The following is a 12,136-nucleotide window of genomic DNA, read 5'->3' on the forward strand; positions in this document are numbered from 1 at the left end:
ACTCTCTGAGTAAAGAAATTTGCAAGGACATTGTTGATTTAACTGCATAGCTGTAATTTAATATATGCACAGCAACAAATGAAATGGAGAACCCCATTTTTTCCATACGAATATTCTGCAAGGAGACTTTACCATAGCACTGATTGTCTCTTCCCAATCAAGTCGATCACGAGGAGGTAGAGTCAGCAGCAGCTTTGGAACATAATCATCTTCCTCTTGCGTCGGAGAGTTTCTCTTCAACCTGCAAATAGGAACAGATAAAGCAAAAATTTACACACTCAAGAAAAAGATCTCCTAACAGTTCAGACTAATGCAGACATTTTTAACCTCCCCTTACTCCTATGTGAGACTCCCACCTGCTTCAAGAAGATCACTATCATCCTGGTACTAAAGAAAAATCAAGCAACGTGCCTTAATGACTACCGTCCTGTTGCTCTGACATCTATCATGATGGACTGCTTCAAGGAGTTAGTAATGGCATATATCAGCTCCAGCTTCCCAGATTGCCTTAATCCACAATTCCCCTACTCTCGCAACAAGCCCACGGCAGATTCCACCTCCCTGGTCCTACACCATAATTCCAACCAAACTCATCTCCAAATTTTGAGACCTAGGACTCTGCTCCCCACTGCGTAACTGAAGAACCCCTATGAGAATGCTATTCTACTCTTCCATCCTGCACAGATGAGCCACCCACTGATGCTACAAACTTGGTTGACCGGATTCTTCTCAGAAACTATCACCTGTGTCAGTATGCAAAACGGGAAACCAATTAGAGAGCATGGTTGTGTCAGGAGATGTCTGCACCACCTACTTTGCTCTCTTAGACTGCCTACAGTTCATCATTACCCATCGACCTGCATGCTCCCAACCTGCAGTGTGACCACTTCCTTAAACGCGTTATCTACAGAGCAATTAGCCTCATGGATGTACTAATGACTCCAGACATCACTTGAGATCCAAAATCCAAAGCCATCCTTACCTGGTCTGGCCGACATGTGACTCAAACCCACAGCAATGTAGCTGACTCTTAACTGCCCTCTGGGCAGTTTGGGATGAGCAATAAATGCTGGCCTAGCCAGCAATGCCCTCATCCCATTAATGAACAGGAAAAACACGTTTCTGCAGTAATACTTCTTTCATCCCTGCACATTTTATATAACCTTCCTTTCTTTCAAACAAGTGTAAAAATTCACACTTCTAAGCATTAAATTTAATCTGCCAAGTCAATCTATTCCACCAGACCATGACCTTGAGGGCTATCATTATCCTCCTCATAGTTCAGGCAGTAGCTCACGTTTAAGGTACGTTACATTAATGCATTTTCACATTAACATGAATTAGAAAAGTATGTTTCTCAAATACTGAAGTAGACCTTTCAAACTAGCAGCCCTCTGCAAAGGGATCTGTACTTTCTCTTTCTTGCCACTTGTGCGACAGGTGACAATTTCCACAGACTGACTTGGTAGATGTCCAACCGAGAACACTAACAGTTAGAGCACATTAATTTCTGGTATCCGTTTTCTTTCAGTTATAAATTTTGCATTTAAGACATCTATTTTTAAATATATCGAGAGGTTTTTGTGGGTTCTTTTAATGTTAATGCTTTGATTTGAGATGTAGATCAGCGTTAAATAGATTTTTTAATGCAACAATTACAGGTCAGGAAGATAATGTGTCGTATGCGTTTTTTTACTGATAAGTGATTTTCATTTTCATGTATTTATTTGGTATGCTGTTTGTCACACTAGGAGTGCTAAATGAACGAAAGCCACACATTAAATTTTGTGTCACCTGTAAGTTTTGACATTGTGCCCTGCACATCGTTGTCTAGGTTACTAGTATAGCTGATGAAAAGCAGCAGTCCTCAGATTGACTCCCAGGAACCCATACACCATCCTTCGACCTGAAAAACCAATCATTTACCACTATATTGTTTCCTGTCACTCAGCTAACTTTGTCTCCATAATGTCACAATTCCTTTTATTCCACAAGTATCAACTTTGCTCGCAAGTCTATTAAGTGAAATTTAATTAAATTTATTTTTGGTAATCCACACTATCAGCTATTTTACCCTCAATCATTTTTAAAATACAAGAAGCTCAATTAATCATGTTAGCTAGATGTGAGTTACTGTCTTTCCATGATTAATACATATATGTACAAATGTACAAAGGACTTCATCTGACGAAGGAGCAGTGCTTCGAAAGCTTGTGATTTCAAATTAACCTCTTGGACTGTAACCTGGTGTCGTGTGATTTCTGTTTATGTACAACTAAGTGTAAATTCAAACCAAAAGAACTGCGGATGCTGTAAATCAGGAACAAAAACAAAGTTGCTGGAAAAGCTCAGCAGGTCTGGCAGCATCTGTGAAGGAGAAAACAGAGTTAACGTTTCGGGTCCGGTGACCCTTCCTCATTTCTTTCACAGTGTTAGGTAAGCAATTATGGTCACCAAAAAAATTCCCCTGCTTGTATGTGAAATCATGTTATTACAACTTTTATGTCAGCGTCAGTCTATTAGCTCATCTGAAATTAGCATTTGTGGCAGTATGGCATTCGTTTAGTACTGCACGAGAAGTCAGACTACAAACATGTGCTCAGATTGTTGAAATGGGACTGTCCAACTTGGTTAGAACTCTACCAAAGGGCTAAAATTATAGTGATTGGGAGAGGGGGCAGAAGTGTGCATGATAAAGTGTGGAATATATCCACTCAGTGAGACAAGTGAAGAGGAGTAATTATTTTTGGCTAGTTGGCTAGCATTTATTGCCCATCCCTGGTTGGCCTTGAGAAGGTGGTAATGAGCTGCCTTCTTAAACCACTGCAGTCTATGTCCTGTGGGTTGACGCACAATGCCATTAGGGAGGAAATTACAAGATTTTAACCCAACGACAGTGAAGGAACAGTGATTTATTTCCACATTATGATGGTGAGTGTTTTTGAGGGGAACTTGCATGTGGTGGTGTTCAATGTATCTGCTGCCCTTGTCCTTCTATATGGAAGTGGTCATGGGCTCAGTAGGTGCAGTCTAAGAATCTCTGGTGAATTCCTGCAATGCATCTTTTAGATAGTACACACTGCTACTGATGATTGGAAGGCGTAGATGCCAATGGATGTGGTGCCAATCAAGCAAGCTGCTTTGTCCTGGATGGTACCAAGCTTCTTGAGTGTGATTGGAGCTGCAACCATCCAGTCACGTGGGGAGTATTCCATCACACTCCTGACTGTAATTATATGGCGAATCCAGTTGAGTTTCTTGTCAGTGGTAACCCTAGGATGTTGATAGTGGGAGATTCAGTGATGATAGCACCATTGAATGTAAAAGGGAAGTGGTTAGATGGTCTCTTACTAGAAATGGTCATTGCCTGGCATTTGTGTGGAGCAAACCAATGACAATGAAACAAAAGTAAAATATTACAGATGCTGGAAATATGAAATATAAACATAAAATGCTAGAGATACTCAGCAGTTCAGGCATATTCCATGCAAAAGACACGAGGGTTACTATTTCAGGTTGATAAAATTACAGAACTGTAGAGAGAAAACTAACCGAACCCATTGTCATATATCACTTTAATCTGAAACCTGTAAGAATATACAGACAGACACTGACAGGAAAAAAAAAGGATGATACAAAAAAAGAGTACATTTTAGAACTTGCACACTGCAAAGTTTATGGACAAAACTTGAAGTGGGGATCTCAGCATTAATGCAAGTGCTGTTCAGGGTATTTAAATCTGATCTCAATGATCAAACTTCACGGCACAAAGCCAGCAATGATATTCAATAGTACATTTGTATAAGAAAATGCCGATTAGCTAAAAACTGCATTTGTAGTCCTAACTAGAAACAGCACTGGGCAATATACCAACGGTACTAACTCAAATTATAGACAATGCTCATTAAACATCTCTATTATAATTACTGTAACATTTGTTATAAAGCGCCCCCTTTGAGAATTAAAATCGAAACATCCAAAAAGAAGCACATCTCCCTATAATCTGTAAAAGGAATGTGAAAAGTGGTGTAACCTGCCTTTCAACAACTTCTAGTGGTTGAACAAAATAAACCCTGACACTCACTTTAAAATCAACAATTTATCCAGCTAACTTTAACAGTGAACAAATTAACTAAACTATTAACAAACCGAATAAACCCCTTTTAACTATTCCTGAATAAAACAAAATTCTAATGGTATGCTGTTCCAATAAATACAAGTTCCACTTGCATAAAATAAAAAAAAATAGAATTTAGTGTCTCAAAATTACAGCCAGCTTGCATATTTTGTGGAATGCTCTATGCCTTCTTAGTCAAATGTTCTGTCAGGAAAACTTTCTCCGTCGATTCTTCTGTCAAGAATATTAACTAGTTGTGCCATTGGTACTTTTGATTTTTTAGATGGTGCTTTCTCTAAAACCTGGAGGAGGCTGTGAAAGTCAGTGATTCTCTCGAGAGCAGAGAGCTGTTAACTCTGGCAGATGGCAGTTAGCCCCCCTGTCTTCGCTCAACTGCCCTTCTTTTATACCCTAGATGACATATTAATTTCTTATAATAGGATTGGTCAAATGTTGTCAAAACCATCAGATTTCAATTTAATTGATTTTTGGTATTTAAGTGCCTGGTTCAAATTGATTGGCTAAATTCAAAACCTTGTTGTCTTGGTAAAACTGCAGCTTGGCCTGATAACTCTACAGCCTTTTGATACACATTACAATTTTACCGCTCTCTGTGCACCTGCAAACCCATAAGCTGCTGCTCACATACATCCTTTTAGAATGTCTAAGAAAAAGTACATCATCTTTTAGATGGACCACGCACTGCTTCCCTCCTAGCATTTTACAAACACCAAATTGTAACATCCTGCCTCCCAATCCACAAGTACTTTACCCAACTTCGCAACACATTGCACAAGTGGTTCACCTCTCATTGAGCACATGACAATGTTGAAATTAAAACATGAGCTTTAAACAACAAGTTATCAACAGTTGGCAATGCACCCTCCAGATGTCAGATGGTTTGATATTGAGGCCATGTATAATTTAGTCTGACCTGCAGACTAAATTAGATTGAAATTAAATTGTAATTAGCAGATAGTAACCTCCACAACTACTTGGCCAAAGTTAATTATAGAATAGACAAGGTAGAAATTGCAAACCATATGTATTCTCCTCCCTAAATGGTTCTTAACAGAACTGCATGTAACAATCTTTATTCTTGAGCTTGCTTCATCAATAGCAATTCAACAATGGAGTTAAAATAGATGTTACTTATAGGAGAATCAGTGGACGTGATCTATTTGGATTTCCAGGAAGCTTTGATAAGGTGCCACACAGTAGGCTGCTAAAAAAATAAGAATCTATGGTATCAGAAGCAAGGTACTGGCATGGATACAGGATTGGCTGACTGGCAGAAGACACAGACTGTCGATAAAGGTGTCATCTTCAGATCTTTTTCCAGTGACTAGCGGAGTTCCACAGGGGTCAGGTGTTGGCACCACAACTATTCATGTTACACATCAACAATCTGGATGAAAGAACTGAGGGCATTGTTGCTGAGTTTGCAGATGACACAAAGATAGGTAGACGGACAGGCAGTGTTGAGACAGGGAGGCAGCAGAGGAACTTGGACAGGCTAAGAGAGTGAGTAAAGAAGAGGCACGTAGAATAAATGTGGGAAAGTGTGAGGTCATGCATTTTGGTAGAAAGAATACAGATTTGACTATTTTCTAAATGGGGAAAGGCTTCAGAAATCTAAAGCACAACGGGATTTGGGAATCGTAGTTCAGAATTCTCTCAAGGTTACCATGCAGGTTGAGCTGGCAGTTAGGAAGGTAGATGTAATGTCAGCATTCATTTTGAGAGGGCTAGAATACATAAGCAAGGACGTGCTGCTGAGGCTGTATCCAGCTCTGGTCAGACTGCATTTTGAATATTATGAGCAGTTTTGGGCCCCATATCTAAGGAAGGATGTACTGGCCAGGGAGAGGATCCAGAAGAAGTTCATAAGAAGGATCTCAGGAATGAAGGGCTTGTCATGAGGTGAAGGCTGAGGACTCTGGGTCTGTACTCAATTGCATTTCAGGTTCCCAGCACAAATCTAATGAAGAACTCCTGACACTAGTTAGAGTGAACACTGAGATTACTGGTGAGATTGGAGGATAGTTTCAAGAGGTGCACTCATGCTGCACTCCAAACAGGAGCATGCATCTCTCTTCCTAAATACAATGTCATTCATTTCAATTATATGTATTTCAATACCTTGATCCTGGAGTGAAATCAGAAGCCATAGTGTTTCTCTCATCTCCAGGCTCATTGATCATATTATATAACTACACAAAATTACTGAACTGAAATAAATTTGACAAACATTTACTCTGAAATTTCTATTTCTTTGTACAAAATACCAGTTTTATTACAATTGAATATGTATATTAATAATAGACGGAGCACTTTAAACAAAAAGTAATTGTTTGTAGTACAAAGCAGCGCTAAAAGGTGACATGAAGTCAAAGCTTTTCACCAGTATTAAAACACAAGAAAACAAACATGCTTAGAAAGGAAACAATAATTTATGCTGCACCAGAGGGTGCTGATTGGTTAAACTGTGGTTGGCATGGCGATGCAGCAGGAATTGTCATCTGTCCTTCTTAGTTAACTAATTAAATTCAAACTAGGCAAGTCTATTATAATTAGCAAGGGCACTGATAGAGTGCAATGTTTTTCAATAGGCAGACATTTCACTTTTGCTTTCAACAAACAGGGCTATGTCTGTGAATATACGTAGATTTAAGCCTGCACAAATGAATCACACTCAACGTCCCTACGTCAAATATTCTCCATGGAACAGGGCTCCAGACTCATGATCCTCCCCATTTCCATCTTAGGTGAAAGGAGGTTAAAATTGAATCAGAGATAGTAGGAACTGCAGATGCTGGAGAATCCGAGACAACAAGGTGCAGGGCTGGATGAACACAGCAGGCCAAGCAGCATCATAGGAGCAGAAAGGCTGACGTTTCGGGCCTAGACCCTTCATCGGAAAAAAAAAGGTGAAAGGACCCCACTTTTTAAACTGCTTCCTCCAGTTTATCTCATCACTTCAACAGTTGCCATGCAATTTGTAACTTGCTCTCCCACACAAACATGTCAGAAACAACCCTTGTTAAAAACAAAGAGTTAGGGAGCTCTGCAAACCTCCACAGGTTGACTTTGCCTAGCCTGCCGTTGTATCCAACGTGTTAACACTTTTGGCCACTCTGCACACCCTGTGCTCACCCATACTAATCCAACATTGAGGCACCCAAAGACCTGGAAAAAATAGCCTCATTAAACCAACTCGTCTCCACAAACCTAGCGACCCTTGGTGACATCGAGTCACACGATTCAAACAGCCTCTGGCCGCCCTCAAGACCACCATCATCAATGCCTGCAAAAACTCAGTCCATCACTCAACCAGGAAAACTCCAAAACTGGTTTGACAAGAATGATCAGGAGATCCAAGAACTATTAAGCCGAAAGCGTATAGTATTTCTAAGTGTAAAACAACAACCACGCTCAGAGAGAAAAGGCAGGCCTACAGGCCACTGAAGGCCATGATTCAACAACAAACCCGCAATATAAAAAAAGGATGGTGGGTGGAGAAAGCACTGGAAGCCCAACAAGTGGCTGACAACTATGATACGCAGGGTTTATATTGTGCTGTCAAGACCATTTACAGACCAAACACCCAAGGCCCCAGCCCACTGTCGGCCAAGGACAGAGTGACTCTTATCAACGATAAAGAAGCCATCAAACAACTGTCGGGGGCACTTCAGAGATCTCCTCAAACAGGGCCCTGGCGTCGATCTGGGCATCCTTGAATCCATCCTACAGTATGCTACATACCACCAGCTCAGCAACACCCAGTCCTCCACGAAATAGAGAAGGTTGTCCGCCAGCTTAAGAATAAGGCTGCTGGTGCACCCACTATCCCTGCTGAGGCACTGAAGTGAGGAGGCAAGGTCCTCCTGCTGCAGCTATATGCCCTTGTCTGCCTTATCTGGAAGGAGGAGAGCATCCCAGGAGGACTCCAAGATGCCACAGTCCCGAGCATTTTCAAAAAAGGGAACAAGTTCAACTGTGGTAACTACAGAATCTTGCTGATGTCGACCATTGGAAAAGTTATTGCCAAAGCTCTCCTCAACCATCCCCTCCCTGAGGCTGAGGAACTCCACCCAGAGTCACAACATAGCTTTTGGCCACAGAGGGCATACTGGACATGATTTTCATGAGCAGCAGCTGCAGGAGAAACACAGAAAAAAGAACCTACCCCTGTACACCACCTTCTTCAGCCTTATAAACGAGTTTGATACCATCAACCGGGAAGCATTATGGAGTTTCTTTCTCCAGTTTGGTTGGACCATGAAGTTTGTCACCATCCTTTGCCTGCTCCACAATGACATCGCAGTCATGGTAACCCATTCTCTATTCAGACTGGTATCGAACAGAGCTGTGTATTGCCCAACTCTGTTCTCAATCTCCCTCGCTTCAATGCTTCACCTCACCACCAATAATCTCCCTGCTCGAGTAGAGCTAACTTACAGAAGCAGTGGCAAATTATTCAATCTCCACTGCCTTCAAGTCAAAACGAAAGTCAACCCAATCAGTGTCATCTAGCTGCAGTACGCTGATGATGCTTGCATATGTGCAATCCCAGAGAATGTACTCCAGACCATTGTCAGCACCTTTACAGAAGCATATGAGAGCATGGGTCTCATCCTGAACATCTGCAAGACAAAAGGTACTCCACCAACCTGGCCTGGCATTATAGAGCGAACCCTCAATCATCAAGGTCTATGGAGAGGCTTTGGAGAATGTTGACCACTTCCAATGACCTCAGAAGTGTTGTGTCGGCCAAATCACCTATTAAAGAGGAAATCTGGCACTGCATCCAGTGTGCTAGTGCAGCCTTCGGCCGCCTGACAAAAAGGGTGTTTAAGGACAACTTCAGATCCGACATCAAAATCATGGTTAACAGAGCTGTGGTGGCTCCCACTCTCCTATATGGCTTTGAGGTGTCTACAGCAGACACCTCAAGGTGCTGGAGCAGTAGCACCAATGTTGCTTGTGCAAGATCTTGCGAATCCACTGGGAAGAAAGATGTACTAACACCAGCAGCTCCAACCAGGTCAACATCCCCAATGTCAAGGCACAGACCACCCTGGATCAGCTACAATGGGCTGGGCACACCATTCACATGGCCAACATGAGATTCCCCAAGCAGGCGCTCCACGCCCCGCTTCGAAACGGCAGGCAGACCCCAGGTGGACAGAGGAACCACTTCAGCGATACCCTCAAGGCCTCAGTGGCAAAGGGTGGAACTCCCAAAGGCAACTGGGAATGTCCAAAATGGAGGAGTATCATCTACGAAAGCATCATGCACCTCAAGACTTGCTGTCAGGAAAAAGCAGAAGCCAGGACAAAACAGTGAAAGGAATATGCTACCACACCAATATCCCACCCACCCTTTCCTGCAACCACCTTCTGCTCCACATGTAACAGAGTCTGGGAAGCTGCTTCGGTATGTATAGAGTCATAAGGTATACAGCACGGACACAGACTCTTCGGTCCAACTTGTCCATGCTGACCAGATATGCTATACTCATCTAGTCCCATTTGGCCCATATCCCTTTAAACCCTTCCTATTCATATACCCAGCCACATGCCTTTAAATATTGTAATGTACCAGCCTCCAACACTTCCTGCGGCAGCACATTCCACACATGCACCACGCTCTGCGTGAAAAATGTTGCCCCTTACGTACTTTTTAAATCTTTCCCTTCTCACCTTAAACGTATGCCCGCTAGTTTCTGACTCCCCTACTCCAAGGAAAAGACCTTGCCTATTTACCGTATCCATGACCCTCATGATTTTATAAATCTCTGTAAGGTCACCCCCTCAGTGTCCCAGGCTCCAGGGAAAATAGCCCCAACCTATTCAATCTCTCCCTATAGCTCAAACCCTCCAACCCTGGCAACATCCTCGTAAATCTTTTCAGAAGCCTTTCTAGTTTCACAACATCCTTCCTATAGGAGGGAGACCAGAATTGCACACAATACTCCAAAAGTGGCTGAACCAACGTCTTGCACAGCCGCAACATAACCTCCCAAGTCCTATAGTCAATGCACTGACCACTAAAGGCAAGCATACCAAATGTCTTCTTAACTATCCTATTTATCTGCAACTCCACTTTCAAGGAACTATTAACCTGCACTCCAAGGTCTCTTTGATCAGCAACACACCCCAAGACCTTGCCATTGAGTGTATAAGTCCTGCCTTGATTTGTCTTTCCAAAATGCAGCACCTCACATTTAACTAAATTAAACTCCATCTGCCACTCCTTGGCCCATTGGCCCATCTCATCAAGGTCCCTGGTTACTGAGGTAACCTTCATCGCTGTCCAGTACACCTCCAATTTTAGTGTTATCTGCAAACTTACTAACCATACCTCCTATGTTCACATCCAAATCATTTATATAAAATAAGGAAAAGCAGTAGACCCAGCACCGACTCTTGTGGCACACCACTGGTCACAGGCCTCCAATCTGAAAAGCAACCCTCCACCTCCACCCTCTGTCTTCTACCTTTGAGCCGTTCTGTATCAAAATAGCTAGCTCTCCCTATGTTCCACGTGATCAAACCTTGCTAACCAGTCTACTATGAGGAACTTTGTCGAACGCCTTACCAAAGGCCATATAGATCACATCCAATGCCCTGCCCTCTTCAATTCTCTTCGTTACTTCTTCAAAAAACTCAATCAAGTTAGTAAAACATGATTTCCCATGCACATGGCCATGTTGATTATCCCTAATCAGTTCTTGCCTTTCCAAATACATGTACATTCTGTCCCTCAGGATTCTCTCCAACAACTTGCCCACCACCGATGCCAGGCTCACTGGTCTATGGTTCCCTGGGTTTTCCTTACTACATTTCTTAAATAGTGGCACAACGCTGGCGAACCTCCAGTCTTCCGGCACCTTGTCTCTGGCTATTGATGATATAAATATCTCAGCAAGGGCCCAGCAATCTCTTCCCTCACTTTCCACAGAGTTCTAGGGTACACCTGATCAGGTTCCAGGGATTTATCCACTTCGTGCATTTTAAAACGTCCAGCACCACCTCCTCTGTAATATGGACATTTCTCAAGATGACACTATTTATTTCCCTACATCCTCTATTCTCCATATCCTTCTCCACAGTAAACACGGATGCAGAATACTTGTTTAGTATCTCTCCCATCTCCTGCTGTCCCACATATAGGCAGCCTTGCTGATCTTTAAGAGGCTCTATTCTCTCCCTCGTAACCCTTTTGACCTTAATGAATTTATAGAATCCCTTTGGATTCTCCTTTACCCAATTTGCCAAAGCTCTTTCACGTCCCCTTTTTTACCCTCTCTTAAGTATACTCTTACTGCCCTTATACTCTTCTAGGGATTCACTTGATCTCTGCTGTCTGTACCTGATGTATTCTTATTCTTGGCCAAAACCTCAATTTCTCTAGTCATCCAGCATTCCCTACACCTACCAGCCTTGCCCTTCACCCTAACAGAAACATAGTCTCTGGACTCTTGATATCTCATTTTTGAAGGCTTCCCATTTTCCAACCGCCCCTTTACTTAGGAACATTTGCACCCCCAGTCAACGCTTGAAAATTCTTGCCCAATACCGTCAAAAGTGGCCTTCCTCCAACTTAGAACTTTAACTTTTAGATCCGGTCTATCCTTTTCCATCACTATTTTAGAAAGAGCGAAATTAATTAATACAATGATGGGCACTGGCCCCAAAGTGCTCCCCCACTGACACCTTAGTCACCTGCCCTGCCTTACTTCACAAGAGTAGGTAGGTCAAGTTTCTTCTCCAGCAGGTGCATCGACATACTGAATTAGAAATTTTTCATGTGCACACTTAAATTCCTCTCCATCCAAGCCCTTAACACTATGACAATCGCAGTCAATGTTTGGAAAATTAAAATCCCCTACCATAGCCACCCTATTATTCTCACAGATAACTGAAACCTCCTTATAAATTTGCTTCTCAATTTCCCACTGACTTTTTTTTTGGGGGGGGGGGGTTATATCTCAGTTCCACCCAAATAACTTT

At 42.3% G+C, this 12,136-nt stretch overlaps 1 protein-coding gene across 5 annotated transcripts in view; it reads right to left on the reverse strand.

Moving 5' to 3' along the window:
- LOC109917665 (rho GTPase-activating protein 32-like) overlaps nucleotides 1-12,136 on the reverse strand; it is a 488,544-nt gene that overhangs the window by 292,335 nt on the left and 184,073 nt on the right. For all 5 annotated transcript variants that reach the window (XM_048615489.1, XM_048615490.1, XM_048615491.1 and 2 more), the window contains one exon: nucleotides 133-241. In XM_048615489.1, coding sequence (XP_048471446.1) covers nucleotides 133-241 — 109 coding nt within the window. The remainder of the gene's footprint in view (nucleotides 1-132; nucleotides 242-12,136) is intronic.

The sequence above is a fragment of the Rhincodon typus genome, chromosome 32, assembly GCF_021869965.1.
Source record: "Rhincodon typus isolate 14 chromosome 32, sRhiTyp1.1, whole genome shotgun sequence".
Classification (NCBI taxonomy): domain Eukaryota; kingdom Metazoa; phylum Chordata; class Chondrichthyes; order Orectolobiformes; family Rhincodontidae; genus Rhincodon; species Rhincodon typus.